General features: G+C 41.7%; 2 protein-coding genes across 8 annotated transcripts in view; both read left to right on the top strand.

The window, feature by feature from the left end:
* LOC147718588 (transcriptional regulator Kaiso-like) overlaps positions 1 to 9896 on the top strand; it is a 189294-nt gene extending 179398 nt beyond the window's left edge. The window contains exon 2 of the mRNA XM_086918537.1: positions 6222 to 9896. Coding sequence (XP_086774663.1) covers positions 6224 to 8818 — 2595 coding nt within the window. The 5' untranslated portion in view covers positions 6222 to 6223 and the 3' untranslated portion in view covers positions 8819 to 9896. The remainder of the gene's footprint in view (positions 1 to 6221) is intronic.
* LOC147718587 (transcriptional regulator Kaiso-like) overlaps positions 1 to 18560 on the top strand; it is a 368583-nt gene that overhangs the window by 186281 nt on the left and 163742 nt on the right. The gene's annotated exons all lie outside the window — the stretch shown is intronic.

Raw genomic sequence — 18560 nt, 5'->3', positions numbered from 1 at the left:
TTTTTTAGACCAGGTGTCACAAATTTTAACATGCATTATGCAGATTGTGTGGAATCCAGTGACAATACTGGCAATTTACAAAGTGATGTTAATACCAGAGCTCCCATTCTCTGGTAATCTTGCATTCACCCTAGTGAATAGTTCTTGCTCCCTATAGAGTTCTTTAGGATAATTGTCTTGCTTTTGCATCCTTCTGTGAAAGGATGGGTATTGACAGAAACTGTCTTTTGTTTTAAGATGTGTTAGTTAAGATAATAAGGGTTGCCTAGGGTTCCTGGAATCACTGAAATAACACTAAGTTAATGTAGTAGTGACATCTGTAATGTAGAAATGAAATTCAAGTAGTTTTAAGGTAAATTGATAAATAGCTGTGTTCTACAGTGAAGGTCTTCCTCAACTAAGGAGTCAAATTGTTAGACATAGATCAAGGCGAGCTGTTAAGTAGACCAATTGGGCAAGAGCATACAAAGTGCCTTGTAACCGATTTAACCAGTCCACTACCAGCATAAAATTAATTCACCAAGGGCAGTAACTGGCCTACGGTGTGTCGGAAGTAAGCATACTTTTGTTGTATTTGGTACAGGTCCTGAGATTGCAGACTTTGTAGGAAGGCCATAAAATAACATGTTGGATTTCTTGACTGGAAGCGGTCAGCTTCTCTTTGATTATGCTTATTAACCCTCATGTTATGCAAGAAAAAAATTAATAGTTAAAAATGTTTGAGTGCTAGGTTTAATGTCGGCAAAATGTAGGCCTGACAATCAAGAATCGACCCGGCTGGTGATGGATATTCAGAAATTGTCCAAAGTGGGTTTGGACAGTAGTCAATCAATGTAGATCACCAATAAAGAGATTAGCAGTAAATATTTTTCTACAGACACTTAAGACCGCAAAACAAAAAGGGTTATTAATTTGTGCAGTCATCCATGAAAGTAAGTTCGAAGTCAAAACTGGCAAGAACTCAGCAATGAGTGGCAAATGTTCTCACTAGACTGACTGCACGTTTTCGACTATTTTCATTTATTTTAACAAGCATACAAGAATGAAGGTGCTCAGGGACTCTAGTTCCAGTCCTTATGATTGTCCTTTAATTTATACCATATGGGGCACAATGTTACTTTACCACTAGTGCATTAACAAGATTTTTGGGATCTTACTTGTGATTCTCACAAATGTTTGTTTGGACCAGCCTTTTGGGAATACTCCTCGCGCCAGTTGTTGTCCGAAAGAAGATTTACATTATATTTGGTGGGAATTTTGTGCTTAGTTAGCAAGATAAAGACAGGTTTGGAATGATCTTCTATTCTTCCCCGGAAGCTGGAACCATTAGAAGCTCGTTTCGAAAGCCCAGGCTCTCTGCTGGGTCCTATGTCAATTTCCCCAGCTTCTCAAGGATAATTGTAGAAGTGGGGGTGGAGGATGTCTGTGGCAGGGGGGCGGGGGTTTGGGACGAGCGAGGAAGGAATGGAGAGAGACAGCGATGTATGACAAAGGGAGAAGAGAAGGAGCGAGAATTAATGGATCGATGGAAAGAAATAGGGGAGAGGAAGGTTAGCATGTTTTTTCCAGGGCTGCATTTGGTTCCAGGGTCCAACCCTGGAACCAAATTTCTAGTGGTCTCTAAACACTTAATCAGAATTGTGTGCTTCTATGCTGTTACACTCCAGCAAAAAGTGGATTTGTTATGCATTTAGTGGTTGAGAATAATATTAATTCAAGTCGATTAAGCTAATACTGCAACAAGGTACAAAAGGAAATTTGTGAGGTCCTATAAACTGTGAGGTTGATAGTTGGAACTTCAAAACCAATAGTGGATGGAACCAAAGAACAGTGAAATTGAGACAAACTAACAAACACAAGTCACAAAATGATCTTTAAAACAGGACTTCAAATTGCTTTGCAGATCATGACCTAAATTAAAATATCACAAACTTATTTGCTGAGTTTGTTTCAGGATGATTACTCCGGTGTGAGTATAAATTTGCATACAATTTCTTTTAAGTTTTCCAAACATATATATTATCAGTTGGGAGTTACTATGAGACATGGATCTTTGATTTAGGAGACAAGACCTGTTGAAAAACTCAAAATTAATTTCTAAATGAACACTTCTTATTTGACAGTCATTGCTGTTAAATTTTGTGAGGATTAAATATAGAAAAAAGCAGGAAAGTTTGACCAAAGTGACCACTTTTATTTCCAGCGTGCATACTCTGTTATTAACACCAATGTAACTTCCCTTAGTGAAGTGAAATCAAAGCACCTCATAAAACGTTTAGAAAAAATCTGAAGTATAAGAGTAGTAAATACAATAAGAAGTATTGACTTTCACATGTAAAACATATCATGTTATCTAGTAAAACCGCTGTTCTGGAGAACGGATCTAATTTGCTCATAGCTGGCCTTTTCAACAATTATTTAGTTAAAAAATATAATTTATATACTCTTAAGTGCTCAGAACAAATGTCTAAATGCTTGCACTTCATGGTACTTAAAGCACTAACTGACCTTTCATGTCCTGACATTCCTTCAAGACCTGCCTAAGTAGAAATGAGAGTGTAGTAAATATCTTCATGGAAGTTTTAATTTGCATACTTATTTAACAAAGGTACAACATGTTCGCTAAATTGAACGTTTCAAAACTGATGTTTTACTTCTGAATTAACAACAGCAACTGCCATCAGACCTCAGTCCATTTAAAAAGTGTACCATAGATAGTAACTGTTAAGTCTGTCTTTTAAGGGGACCAGTGTCAAACAAATCTGTTGTCTCCAATTGACTTAGAGTGGGCTTTAGTTCTGCCCCTTTCAACTGTTGACTTTTTAGGTCTCGCTAGCGAACGCAACGCATGTGCTGCTTCACCTTGTTAGGTCTTGCTAGCGAACTCTGCGCATGCGCTGCTTCACCTTGCAAGACTCTATTGTTGTCTGTTTGTTGCCAAAGGGAGACAATCCTTGTGTGCGCACGGACAGGGGGTGTGCACGCGCATGGCGTCTCCGCATGGCGTTTCAGGACAGGAGATGGAGCAGGCTCCTCCTTTCGCTTTTTTCTCTCCTTGCAGCCTGGGTAGATGCATGTCCAAGCGCTGCTCAAACCTGAGTATCTGTGTGATGGGCAATCTTCTACAGGAGCTGCACAAGCTGCAGCCTTACCATTGCACCGACATCAGCACCGAAACTCCAGGCAAGAAGCAGAACGTGCCCAGCTAGCCGTAGTCCGAGCAATACGCACAGTACAACAACCCCCTGTGCGAGCAGAGTTGAGAAGCAGGTTTATGCACAGAGGGAAATACACCTATGGGGTGGGGCATAAAATGTTTGTTGCCAGCTGTTTTTGCCTATTTCCAATGTCAGGGTATTTGGAAAATAATTCCAATGTGTCTTCCCTGTGAATATGCTAATGCACTAATAATTATGTCACCAGTCATTTGTGCAGCTTAACCTCGGGGGAATGACTTTGAAGCTGGGGAGCAAGGTTTAAGTCTGACGGGAGGCACAAACATTCTGTGATTCTGGCCAAATCACTTAATCTCCCTGTGCCTAAAAATGAGTGTGTCCATCTGTAATGCAACTGGTTTTGATGTAAAGTGCTCTGATAACTTCAGGTTGTGTTTGGCTACATAAAACTGCAAACAAAACACCAAGGCTGACAAATGAACTATGAAGTAATCTCTGCATAACCGCTCAAGCCATTGTTTTCACTCGGTGGTTTGCATTTCTTCATTCATTTAGCATCAACATAACCCACTTCACCCTCTGCCATGAATGAAAGTCACATATTAAGCCAAATGGGAAATGAAGGGCGGTCAGTGATTTGAGTCATTCTCTGGCGCATTACCAACACTCACCAGCAGATATTTTTGAATAAATTACTCTTTTTATAGGCGCATCGTATTTAAACAATTATTATGACTAATCATGTTAAACAGTTCTTTTTAAAACTACTTTTCTTTCACTCGATATTCCCGTCTGTGTGTCTCCCTTCCTCCCTTCCACTAGTCTCTCTCACTGACCCCACTCGCAGTGTCACTTTCCATCCTTCCTATTCCATCTCCTTATTTACCTGCCCCCAGTGGCTCTATTAGCATCTCCCAAGCAAAGCTCCTACAATGTATCTCACAATAGGACAAGAAAAATGGGAACCTCCTCACTTGGTCATAGATAGCACTCCTCTTAAACACTGTGTGGGGCACATCATGGGGGGGACTAGCATAATTTACATGGCCTTCATGGCCATGCACTATAATTAAAGATTTTCTGCAGTTGTTTTAAGTCAATTTGGATCTTGTCCAAATCACACATTACCCGCAGCCTTAATTAAAATCAAAACAACATGTAAAAATATATATCTTAAGGAACTCTTTAAACAACGTTTTTTGCACCAAAAGAGCAGTTGAGTCACTGATTCTGTGGTACTTACTGAACTGTGTATGAGGTCGCTGTTTTCTCAACTAAACTAAGGCCATGAGCAGATCTTCACAGCTGGTAATTAGCTCAGTGAACCTTCACAGAAGTGTTAATTGGGCTAAGCTAATTTAGATGTATGTGGCTCTGCATCATTTGATCGCCATGTGAGCTTTCTAAACCAAACTCACAGCACATAAGCTACCAAAGTACTTTCGGTTACGTTACTCTTTTCTACCCAGAGATAGTAAATCACGTCTCGCAGTCTGGCGTGACTTTATGATGAGGCAGAGCTTCACAATGTTGAGCAAAAAAATAGCAGCGTCTAAGGTAGGCTATGTAAGCTCTAAAATAATTCCCAAGATTAGTGCAAAAAATAATAACTGGGCATTTTTCAAATCGGATGCAAAGCATTGTAAAATTAGTGTGAACAGTTTTGTAATTCTAGTGACAGATTAATTTGCAAGTTAGTTTGTGTTTCTTTTTCAAAATGCATACGCTTTAATTTGCAGTCTGATGCACCGTGCCTCTTAGTGCGAATCAGTGTTTTCACTTCTAGGAGAGCTGGTTTACACTCCTAATAAAGATTATTGCTCTTGTTCTAAAACAATGCGGTTTGTCTGATTGATTGTTTTGGATGGCAGCTCCTCGCAGTAAAAGAGGCAAAGGAACTGCCAGCCTTGCTTCTCATAAGCAACCACCATAAGTACAAAGTGCATGTTTGTGCACAGCTTGGAGGTTTTCAAAACACTTACATCAAAGGCATTGTCATTTACAATGCTAATTGCTCAAACTCTCTCAAATGCGAGACCTATTGCATTCCAAATGCTTGTTTTCTTAGCAAGACTCTTTTAACTCGTTGGCTTGATTTTGACAATAAAAGTTCGTCTTGGCTCAGCCTAGAGAGCTACTGGCTGTTCGCGTATCTTTCCATCTCCAATAGAGTTATTGCATTTAAGTAGATGAAGGAGTGTTGCACAACTACAGGCCTTTGTAGGGTCCTCAAAGCTTGTTCCTTCCACTTTCCCTTCTAGTCTTGGCCGATGGTTGCTTACACTCACCCATCTCTCTCACCTGTTTATCATGTCACTTTCCCCTTCGTCTCATTCCTTCTTCTTGACCCTCACGCTTTTCCCTGTGTTGAAACTAGTTCTTCCTACCAACACCTCCTTTCCCTTCTTTATTTCCCTGTGTATTGTTATCTTCCTCCCTCTCAGTTCTTTCTTATGGTATTTCCGTTTTTCTGCTGTGCTTATCGTTTTCAATGTTGTTCGTTCCTCCATTCCCTCGTTCCTCTCTTTCCCTCGTTAGTTCATTCCTCCTATCTGCCAGTTCTTCCGCAGCTTCTCATAAGAGCCGCCTAAACGAAAGCTGGTCTGCAGTGAAGGCTCCCTTGCCTTCATTAAAGTCCTGTTTTCTTTCTGTGTGAAGTTAATTTGGGGTGGCAATGGAGCCTACAACATAAAATCAAAGGACAATATCCTTGCCATCTGACCTTCTTTTCACATAGAAACAAACATGCCTCTAATATAGAAACAAAAAGGCCTCCAATAAAGGCAAGCAAGCATTCAATATCGTCCTGTTTTCGTTTGTCTGGCTTTAAAGTGCAAAAGCTGCATTTCCATATGTTCACACATCAAACACAGGCTTGTTAATTTTCCAGTGCTTGTTATCGATTGGAAAAGTTGTTTCATGTTTGCAAGGATTATAGCCTGTAAAACATACGAAATCCCAGGGCCAGTACATAGTGTAACAATGTGCATTTCATCTATTGGATCCAAATCTTTTAATATTCACTTCTTTTCCTCCACTTCATAGGCATGGAGCACCGAAAACTGATTACAGCCACTGATCCCAAGTACTGTGGTACACTATTGTCGTCTTTAAATGAGCAGCGTGTCCAAGGAATCTTTTGCGATGTCACTGTTATCGTGGAGGACAAAAAGTTTAGAGCCCACAAAAATATTCTTTCAGCAGCCAGCACATACTTTCACCAGCAGTTTTCTGTGGCCTGTCAAGTGGTTGAACTGAGTTTTGTTAGAGCAGAAATATTTGCAGAAATTCTGAGCTATATTTACAGTTCAAAAATTGTTCGGATCCGCTCTGATATGCTGCAAGAAGTGGTTAGAGCTGGCAAGTTGCTAGGAGTTCAATTTCTTGCTGATCTGGGTGCGCCTCTATCGCAGGTGAAAAGCATGGCAAGTTTTATCAAGGACCACAGTGTGGAATTCTCTCCCTATGAGGCTGATGAAAAGGATAATGGTAATGAAAAGCCTATCACAACAAACAGTGTACCTGACAAAGACATTCATATTAATGCATTGCCTGTTGTACCTGGGGTTGTTTTGTCTAATAAAGAGCTCAAGGAAACCAAGCAACTTGCAGATTCCAAGGACGAGGGAAAAGACTCTGAAGAGGATATCATTTTTTGTTCTGAGATTGTAGCACCAAAACCACCCGTTTTAAATCCTGAGATGGCACAACAAACTACTAGATTGCATCCAGTTGCATTGCCCGAGCAGAAGACGAGTGCCTACAGTAATGCTTCAGCTCCTGCTCAAACTGAACTTACTTCAAAGGGGAAAACTCCAAGCTACATTATTTGTTCTCAGCTAGTTCCTCCAAAACCATGTGTTTTAAATAATACTGCAGTTGCGACAGAAACCGCAATTTCAAATGCAATTCAGTTGCCAAAGACAAGCCCCAGCACTAGTACTAATCCCCAAACTCCATTTAACCCAAAACCAACTCCTCTTCCCATTGCACCTTCCGAAGGAGATGGACCATCTCAATCTAATTTATCTGTTGACCTGTCAAGCCAAAGACCGCCGCAAGCTAGTATTGAAAAACTAGGGTCAATTCAAAGTATTTGTACAGATTCTGCAATACCAATAAAGACTATTTCAGATACAGTTACGTTTCTGAAACAAAATGCGAGTGCCAGTAGTAGCACTTCTGCTCAAACAACGTTTATTTCAAAGCTCACATCTCCATTCATTTCGCCCTCAAAAGGTGATAAACCAACTTCACCTAATGTATCTGTTACCTTCAGCCCAAGAGAAGCACAAGGGAGTGTTGCAACATTTGGCTCCTCTCAGAATCCTATTATTCCTAACACTGTGTTACTAAATCAACCTCTCCTTAATTGTCCTAGCATCACCACCTTCCCTCAGCAATTAATCTCCCCAACAATAAATGTAGTTGTACAGCAGGTCTCATCTGTAAATATCCTTGATAATAGCCCTGTGTCAATTAATAACACCTGTTGGCCAACAAGCCCATATGCAGTGACCAGTGCATTTAAAAATCCAGTAAAAGAAGCATCAGATAATGGACCAAATGTTCAAGGACCACGTGTGGCAACATATGGTCTAAGTGGCCCCATGAGCCCTACAAACAGCAATTGGCCTTCTAGCTTGTATCCATTAGTAAGCTCGTTTAATCAGCAGGGAAATAGAGTAAAAGAATCATCCAGTGATAGGCAAACAGTTCAGAAGCCACAGTTGGCTATCTTTACTCAAGAAAATATTTCTAAACCAGGAGAGCTAAAAATTAAAGTTGCAGCTAGTAATTCTGGAAGCAACAAAGACTTCGGAAGTACAGAAGGAGGATTGCAGCACATTATGGATGGAAAGAAAATAATCACTCTAGATACGCCATCTGATCTTGAAGGGCTGTCAAATGACTGCAAGGTTTATGCAAACATTGGTGAAGACACCTATGACATAGTTATTCCAATTAAGGAGGAACTTGATGAAGATGAAGCAGTCGATCTGCTAAGATCTATTGACGGTCCCCCAGACAGCAAACACATGAAGGTGAAGCATGAAGACCATTACGAGCTCACTATTGAAGGAAAGGTCTACTATATTTGCATTGTGTGCAAAAGATCTTATGTGTGTTTAAGAGGTTTAAAAAGACATTTCAATTGTCATTCTTGGGAAAAGAAATATCATTGTCATTACTGTGAGAAAGTGTTTCCTTTGGCAGAGTACCGTACAAAGCATGAACTCCGTCACACAAAAATGAAAAGGTATCAGTGCTTGACATGTGGCAATTATTTCATTGACTATAAAGTAATTACTACACACATGAGATCAGCCCATAATCAAGACCCGTCCAAGGACACGAGGCTTTATCTTCTCCACCCAGCCAAGCCCTCACAAATTAAACAGGAACCAGATACTATTAATGAACATCTTTCGACCAGCGTTTCTGTTGTGAATGATGACATTGTTTGTAATACTGAGATTGTGAAACAAAGGTCTGTATGTCAAGCAGCGGAGTCTGGATCCCCATCGAAGCCTATGAGCTGGCATGATGTGTTCACGCCCCAGGCAGAACTAGATGGTTTCAAACAAAATACTTCTGATATCAGTAAAGACTTTGAGTTCATAGTACCAGAGTCTTATTGAATTCATCAAATCTAGAAGCAAATTTAGTTTGATAGTTCACCTATTTAAGATGAAGTCCTGGTAAATGTTAAGACTCAAATTGAAAACACATTGACTAGTACTTCATTATCATTAAATATGGATTATATTTGGGTGGATTTTTCTTGTTCCAGTTGGTTTGTAGGAAATACTTCTGAATGTGTACTTAAATGTCTAAATAATTCTTAGGTCATCATTCCGTTACTTGTAATATATAAAACTTCAAATGGCATATTATGAAAATAACCATCTTTTAAATAAAAATTGGAAATGGGCTGAAATGTCTACCCCTCCCCATGAAGTCTGGATAATTTCTTCTTCAATAAGAAGACATTTCTGTCCTGTAATGGCTTTCCTCTGATGGTAGCACTTTAATGCGTTATTTGCTATAAAGTAGCTAAATGTGCTTAAATAGGTCTAGTTTGAGACTACGATCATATTAAGGATTCTTTACTTCGTTTGTGACCATATTTTTAGTTTTTGTTTTGCTTGCATTCCTGCCTGTGTGTGCAGTTTTATACCCTGGTCTCACATTCGACGAGTGCTTCCTTTTATAGAATGCTTAGCTTTTCTTTGAGGAGTCTGACTGTGCCTTCTGTGCCCCCCTACTACTTCCTTTTCTTGCATACATGTATCAATAAGTAGCCTCGCTTAATAGACGTTTCATTCTACATCGCTTTGGTAACCTATATCTGGAATGTATGTAGAGAAGTTTCCTCCAGGACAATGATGCACATAGTAATAACACATCACCTTTCCTGCTTGAGCCTCTCCCACTGTTATCGAAAAGACAATTCAGACATATAATTTCAGTGTCATTGACTTGTACTGCCCTGCATTACTCCTTGTGAGTGTGTGTGCATAATTTTAAACTTTACAGAAGTAAACTAAAACTGTCCCTTCTTAGACAAGAGTTTTGAGTGCACTCTATATTTTCCATTCTGCCTGGGTATTCCATAGGCTAGTTTGTCTTATAGGGGATCCTCATCACTCTGTTGTAAATGTCATAGAGAAAACTGGTTCTGTTGTTCAACTCTTGACATCTCCCTTTGTCAGAATAGACCCACTGCCTAGAATGTTGCTTCCTGTTGCTTACCCAGTGCCTCTGTTAGTTTACAAGTCTCACCTGAAGCTTAAGTCATGACACCATGTTTGAATATCGCACGCAATATTTAGATCTCGTCCATTCCTCCGCCTAGTTATATTTCCTTAGTCTCCAAGTCATATACTTCAGATTTGTCTTTCATGACTAATTGTATGTCCATGCTGGAGTATATTATGTACCTGACCATTTCTGGTATTTATCCCTTGTTTTCTTCTCAAGTATTCTCCATTAATGTCCTCATCACTAATCTAATCAGTCTCTAGGTGCATCATTGATCCTGTTTTGCTTAATAATCCTTTTCAAATATTTCAACTTTGTTGTTATTGAGGATGGCACCACCTCTCTCTAGGGTCCTATTATTCTATCATAGAACTCATTTGGACCTCTGTCATTGTAACTGGGCTTATGTGTATCTGCCCTTCATTGTTGTTCATTTAATCTGGAACCCCGCATAGCTCATAACTGTGAATCCTAAATTATGTTTGCATTGTCTTGCAGTTTTAATTTTTCCTCCAGCCTCACGTTCATGTTCCTTTGTTTCCCTGTTTGCTGACCTACTAAGAATTCTGCTGGTGTTTTTTTTAAGTCTGGCATTAGCCTTGATCTTTTGATTGTACTAAAATTATAAGCATGTTATACAAAATTTTAGGGACTTTAATCCAGCCCTTTTCATCCAGTATTAAGCCATTCACATGTTATTCCGCCTACATCAGCCTACTTTAGCAACTGACTGACTGACTTCTCTGTGAAAGACAGCATTCTGCCTTTTCACAAGGAGCACAAGCACACAAGTTCCCTTAAGTGACAGGGTTTACTATGGCAACATGTACTTTTTGACACCAAAAACGTTTTTCTGCTTTTACGCATTTTATGTAGATTAATGGTGGTCCATCAGCTTCCCCATCAATAGTTTTGAAAAAATCATGACAAAACTAAAGCAAATTTTGACAAAATCAAATGTCTACAGCCATCGCCAAGTCTATTGGATTTACTAATGCTTGTTCTATTTTGTGTGCCGTAGCTCCGTGGAGTGCCTTTCCTATTTCTCAGATTTTTCTTGGTAGTTTTCTTATTTCGTTTGCTGCTTTCATAGTACCTTGCAATGTTGAACATACTGTTAGACCTAGTACAATGCATGCATATACTTAACACTATTCTGAATCTCTCTGATAAACTGTTTGAATTATGTGCGGAGAACATATTGACACCCCTCACACAAGAGAAAAAAAACCTGTTTTATCATATCTAAATGCACTTTTCTTCAATGATTTGGCAAGCTGATTGTGTGCTACTTTATTTAAAGAACTAAGTTACCAAACTAAAAGGAAAAAACATGTAGGAAGATTTTAAATGCCAATGTTATCTGGTTGGGAATTTCGTCCTATAGTTGAAAAGCAGTTGCTAATATGCATGTATATGTATAAATTGTTTTGACTGCATACATGGAACATTTTGATGCACGTGAAAGTGAGATCATAAAACGGGCCTAATTGCTAGAATGAAGGCAACTCCTATGTAAAAGATGTGGTTGAAATACAGCAAAAGCTTCGTTTTCCAGCATTTGTTGTGAAATGGGGATACCTTTTAACGAAGTATGGCAGTTAATTGAATAAAAAATAAGGGTATCAGCGCTCTTTTAAAGAAGAAAAATGTAACGTTAATGAAGCACATTAACATATGGAGAAGATCAACCATGAGATATTTAAGTGGCGCTTAGGTGTTTCTAGAGTCCCCCTCTCCTGCAGTGGTGTCTATAGAAGAGACATTTTCCCTCTGTAATTTGTGATAGAGCCCTTAGTGTTAGTATAGTGGTGCAAACAGTAGAGCTCTCCAAACTGCATCAACCTGATAGCAGTTTGTTTTGTACTTGGTCACTGGAAATTAAGGCAAAGCTTATGCTTTAATGGTGATTTTTTAATTTAAAGTTTGTGGAATTAATAGTGCATTTTACAGTAGATGTACACTCCATTGTATTTCCAGTTTACACATTGTTCGTTTCCATAGCGTTTTATTCTGGGTAGGCTTTTGGGAACTCAAAGACGTGGTAGAAAACCAAATTACGAAATCCAAAATTGTAAAAAGATACAATAACATTTAAACGGATGTCCGCATTGCTCTCTAGTCTACGATTCTTATTGAGCACTATTGTAAACTTAAACAGTTTTGTAAATGACTTATGCAAAAATAAAGGTTGCTTTTTTCATGATGGTTTTGCATATTTGTTGGGCGATTTACTGATAAAGAAACTTAAATATATTTACGGATTACGATATTTCAGGTGCTTGAAAGCAGGAGCCCATTCCCACAAACCTCTTTAATACCAACCACTCCTTTTTAGTTCTAGCGTTGCCAAAACTTTGATTTTACTAAATGTGTGTGTGTGTATATATATATATATCTATCCAAATACAAAGTTGCTCCAAAGGGTTGCGGGAGGCCCCGTGGGAAGTGGCGTGAATGCCGGCAGAGCACGCCGGTAGCCTTAATAACTTCACTTCGTCTCAAAAGTTTCCATATCACGCTCTCAGAATTCCAAAAAACGCCAGAGATCAGCAGAGTCCAAGGGTGTTTATTGACACCTTACTACACTTGGAAGCCGAAACATGTAGTAAGGTGTCAATAAACACCCTTGGACTCTGCTGATCTCTGGCGTTTTTGGGAATTCGGAGAGCGTGATATGGAAACTTTTGAGACGAAGTGAAGTTATATATATATATATATATATATATATATATATATATATATATATATATATATATATATATATTACTTCTAGCAGGGGTGCTAAGGAGGCCCCGTGGGTAAGTTCCTGCTTTTGGAGGGTGCCCGCATCAGCCATGCCATTGCATACCTGCAGAATACGGGCAATGGCTTGGAATATGAAATAGCTGAACGCGCAGAAAAGCCACTCAACTTTCCCGAGCAGAAACTTATATAAAAATCGCTGGCAGATAGGCCCAGCGAAGGTGCGTAAGGCAGGGGGCGTCCTCAACCCCTTATGGGGCCCTTAACCCTTTGGGCCTTTCTACCCTCATTTAGTCCATGATCAAGAACTACCTGTCCTTCTGGGAGACTCTAGAGCCCCACGTTACATTCTGCAGAGAGGCCCTGTCATTTTGTATTATGCCACGGACTTACAGTCATCCTTTTTCATCCATTGTCCTGCGGTCATTCACGTTTTTCTCCAGCCAACATCAACCATTGGCTAATATTGTGAGCGAATCATTTCTGCTCTTAATGAGCATACCTGCATAAGTAATACCTTTCAGTGCCAAGGACTCCTATGATAATGTGTGAGTTTTTAGACCCAAAAAGGATTTTTGCTTTGTCATGTTTTGTTTGTGTTGGTTTTACAATGGTAAGGGCCTGTTCGCATCTGCAACAATAACGTTTTACCAGAACCATGACCACGCCAAAAGGCTGGCACCCAACACCAGATGTATAGGCCTTGCCAATGTTTGTGTCAGTAATGCCTTTTACCCTTCGATAAGATGACCTGTTTAGGACCTTTTAATGCTGCTACTGTTTAATTCTAATAAAACAATGTTCTGTTGATATAATTGGTTCACAATACTAAGTTTTAATTAAACATGCTTTACTACCTTATGGCTACCAAACAGGGCCCATTGGTTTTCGGCTTTAGTAGAAAAGTTGAGTTTTTAATAGATTTTTTTCTGATGGACTATAAGTTGTCACAAAGTTAGATCTCGATCAGAAGATTATTGCATATTGTAGCCGCCCAGTGAGGGAACTTTCCCATCTACATAAGAACCATCTATCATAGTTTGAGCAGGTATCTTTTTATCTTTGGACAGCTATTCTCTTGCTGGTTTTTAGGTCTCGCGACCTGCATTGCACTGCGCAGCAGTGCTCACGCAAGTCACGTGAGCTTTAGTAGGTAAAAACGGGGAATGTGAGCTGGCCTAGGAATCGCACACGCTCGTGCGTGTGTTTTTCCTTTTCAGCTCCCCCATTTGCCTTTGCGTGCGTCTTATTGTAAAAGACTGCATGCAATTGGCTCGAAGCACGTGCATAGCTCCTCCCATGGCCTATTGGTGTATATTACACGCACCAAGCGCGTAATAAACACCAATAGGCCGTGGGAGGAGCTATGATTGTGCCCGCGCAGGCGTGACGTGCGCGCCACTTGTTCACAAATGAATGTGTTCTTGTTTTATTTACAGTGACGTCCGCTTCAATTGCAGGCACGCACACATGTTTTATGTATGGGGCGCCACTCTTTGTTTCAGCATGACGCCCGCTTTCGTATACATATGTAATGCTTGGCAGCAGGGGCTCTCCGCGGCGCACAAGAGAATGGGAGAATCCTTTAGCTGCATTTGATTTTACGTTGCAGGGCACGACTCGCCCACCTCCAATTTTTTATCAAAAAACTTTAAACAAACGCAGTGCTTCCTGCTTCACAGCTCCATCTCCCCGGGTGCTCTCCCTCCCACCACCACAAACAGTCTGCCTGTTTAATTCTCCGCCCACCCCAGCCGCTGGTAAAGCCTAGGGTTCATCATCGGTGTCTGACGTCATGTCTCCCTACACCAGAGGTCTTCAAACTTTTTTACTCTGAGCCCCCCCTAAGCAAAATGTTTTGAGGTCGGGCCCCCCTCCAAAACTTTATGGGAAGGATTGGGGGAGCGAGAGGGACATGGCTGCGTGCAGGAAGCTGGGCTTATGAGATGATTTCAGGAATACTTTTTCTATAGCTTATGAACCGCACCGAATATGAGACTTATAAAACAGCAAATGCATTAAAAAAAAGATATCCTTAACAAATTACTCCCCATAATTGGGGTGTTGTGAGCCCCTCATACTCTTTGACCCCAATGCGACAATACCTTCTGCACTAATGATAACTGCAGTCCTGAGTAGCAGGCTATCTCCTCTGCCTCTTTTACCTCGTCCCCAACATGATGGATCATCACCTCTGTCCTAATGCTTGAAAGAACAATCGGCCCCCCAAATACCTGGCATCCCAGTCCTGCGGCATCTGCTCCTTTATGATAACCAGCAGTGGCCACTTACACACTTGGCAGCAGTATCAGCTTCACTAATGAATGACCCTTTAAAAAATAAAAAACACTTATATTGTCACCTTCTTTGGGTTATCTCTCTAAAGAAGCGGTCTCTGGCCATTTGTAAACATAACAAGCATTTACAATGCAACGGTCTCGCCTTTGCAAAAGTTAAAGCTATTGGAATTGTAAATGACAACATTTTTATTTATGCGTTGGTTTTGAAAACAGACAAATAAATGGCATTGTCATTTACAATGCCAATAGCTTAATCTCTTGCAAATGCGAGACCTATTGCATTTGCACACACACACACAGAGCCAAACAAACACACACACACAGCCCATGCGCACAGAACCACACACACACAGAGCCACACACACACACACACACACACAGAGCCACACACACATACACAGAGGCACACAGAGCCACGCACACAGAGCCACACACAAACCACAACACGCTGCTTTTAGGACCTAAATCAGGGCGCAAAATAGATTGTGGGATAGATAAGACTAAGAAATTAGCCTATATATGTTTACAATAGTTTTGAATCTAGTTACGACGTTTGCTCACTGCCCAGTGATTCTGTGTAAATTAGTTAATTTCCCCGCGCCATAGGCAATATGGCAGTAGGCAACCTCCTTAACGCAGCAGAATGTGGCGGAATGAGCAGTGCTGCTGAGCAAGAAGCAGTTAGAGTCACGGCGTTTGCTCCCCGCTGGGTGATACTGCACTGGAGATTCTGCGGAGAAGATGCATTTTGCCTGCAGAGGAACACAGGCCTTGTCTGCATTTCCATTGCTCCTTCTCCTGCCTCAAGTTATGAGCTTCTCAGATCAGTCAGGCTTTAACAGTAGAATATTACAATCAACTTGATTCATTTTTGTGAGGTGTCTTACTGTTTAATTAGTTGCATTGGAGCATTTTGTTTGTGTTTAACTTGTAATTCCAGTTTTTAATATTTTAAAATGTGCAGTTGTCAATAGGAAATTCTCAAATCTGTCCTCACATTGATGCACTCTTTTTAGTTGTGTGTTAGCATTGGTAAGATGGTAGTATGAATTGGGACGTATATTTGAAGGTTTGTATAGATGGTAGGATGCAGTTGGTGTGATTTTTTTTTTTGTCTCTGCTGTTATTTATTGCGCTGGGGGAATTTTATTCTCATTTGTTCCTGCTGAGACTTGAAAAATATGACATATCCTTGCTTTGATATTATTTGTGTTTTGAATCTTTGTATACATACCTCAAACTACTACATAAAAAATAAATAATGGTTGTTGAAATGTTAAAAAAAAAAAAAGGAAATTCTCAAATCTAATAATCACGGACCTGTGATCTGAGAGTCTCTCTTGTACCACATTAGAAAGCTGCGTGGGAGTGAGGTGAGTGATGGCTTGTGATGAGTATTAGCTGTGTGGCAGACATGTGAGTTTTGATTGCATGGCAGTGAGACGAGGGTGGCTGTGTGTAAGTGAGGTGCGTGGTGACTGCAATATAAAGTGTGGTGAGTGGTGTCGGCGAGCCAGTGAGATGAGCGATGTGTGTGTGCAGATGTGGTGAGTGAAGCCTCTTTGGTGGTAAGATGAGTAAGGACTCTGGGGCGGTAAGGTGAGTGAGGGCTGCATGGCAGGGATGCGAGTGGTAGCTCCGAATGAGTGAGCCTAGATAGCTGTGGGACAGTTGTTTTGATGTTGCAGTTTTATATTGCGCGAACTCAATATCACTCAATATCAGAGCGAGGGGAGATTGTGTTAAGTGATTTGCCCAGAGTCACAGGATGCTTGAGCCTCTGCCAGACTCGAACCATATTTCCCAGCTTCAAAGTCGGCCGCTCTAGCCGTTAAGCCACATCTGTAACCAGTGGCTACATGGCAGTGAGGAGAATAGTGACTGTGTCAGTGTGATGATTGGGGATTGAGTGGCTGTGATGTGAATGCAGCGGGGGTAGTGAGGTGAATGATGACAGTGTGTTAGTGAGAATTGATGGTTGCGAGGCTGTGAGGTGAATCTTGCGTCGGGGTAGTGAGGTGAATGGTGGCGGTATGTCAGATAGGTGAATGGTGGCTGTGTGTCAGTGAGGTGAGTGGTGATTGAGTGGCTTTGAGGTGAGTGCTGCGGGGGCGGTGAAGTGATTAGTGCTCGCGTAGCAGAGAAGCGGCTGTGTGACAGTTAGTGGCAGCCGGGCAGTGCTCACCTGTGCACGGAGCTCCGCATCTGCTTCGCAGTGGCTGCTGGGCCTTAGTATTCCGCATCAAGGGGTACAGCATGCCGTGGGAACACTGCGTGCCGGGGTCAGAGGAATAGCCAGAGGCCATGAAGTGGGAGGCCTCGAGCCCTGCTCTAGCTGTCAGCAATAGACTGCATCAAGACGCTGTTCTGACAATATAATTGCCATCCATTGGCCAAAGATATAAATGTAAGTGTAAATGTATAGGCATTTATATAGCGCACTACTTACCCGGAGGGTCCCAAGGCGCTTCGACCGCTGCGAAACCCTTCCTGGCTTCCCTGAGAGATGGTCCCTTAATGGGTATCTCCAGGGTGAGACCAGGCATCCCCGGCGGTCTGGTGGGGCCGTTAGTGAAGATGAGGCAAGCTAATGCCCAGAGTTGCCGAGTGTGATCGCTGATCAGAGTGGGCACCGAGGCGAGAGAATTATCGAGTCCGCTGACCCTGGTCCAGAAACCTGCCGCGCCGGGAATCGAACCTTGGTCCCGGGCCGTCCTCTGCTCTCGGGTCTGCCGCCTCTAACCAGTGAGCCACACTACTTCACTGATAGCAGTATTAGAGGGGCCTCTGCCAATACGATCATGAAAAATGCGAGGCATGGAGCTGGGAGCTGACACACATAGCACTGGGAACAAATCACCGGTTAGCCAGCGTCAGCACAGACTTTATATGCAGCGATATGATTACAAAAAGAGGGGGGGGTGAGGGGCGCCGACCGCAGGCTAAGTTTCACAGCGCTCGCAGCTCTTGACCAATAGAACAGCATCAGCTACGTCTGCATAATAGCAATGAGCTTTCGTGGCGGGGGCAGCGGACTACAGTTCAAAATACCCGCAATGGTTCTAGCATTAAACTAATACACATGAGCGCCTTGACATGCGGTAACGGGAAGCAAAGTCCCGTAGCAGTAGCGCTCCACCCACCAATCTCGGGGTAACCATACTCACTGTATCGTGGAGCTCCAACCACCGGGCAGGGTCTTTAAAAACATAGGCGCAGGCACGGAAGGGTGGCCGCATCCAGTGATATCAAACTGGCGCCGGTGCGGACATCCGTCTTTAAAGCATTACAGCATATCAGCCAGATTTACAGCATATCAAGTCCCCCTCCCAAATGCGCAAAGGACCCACTTTCCCTACAGCACGCGCCTGGAAAAGGTGACCTGAGGACGGCACGCGCCTGTTAAAGGTGACCCGTGGAAGAGGACGGCCGCACTCTTGCCTCGGCCCCCGCTCGCATGCGGCCGGTAATTGCGTGAATAAGTGAGCCATTGAGAAGCTCTTAATCCGGGACGGGCTCGATGTTCACTCGTGCTGCGCTAATGTTGCGTAACGCTGGGCCTTGCTGGGCATCG

This window comes from Lissotriton vulgaris, chromosome 4_1, assembly GCF_964263255.1.
Source record: "Lissotriton vulgaris chromosome 4_1, aLisVul1.2, whole genome shotgun sequence".
Classification (NCBI taxonomy): domain Eukaryota; kingdom Metazoa; phylum Chordata; class Amphibia; order Caudata; family Salamandridae; genus Lissotriton; species Lissotriton vulgaris.
The sequence above is the reverse complement of the archived record's forward strand: the minus strand, read 5'-3'. Positions and strand labels throughout refer to the sequence as shown.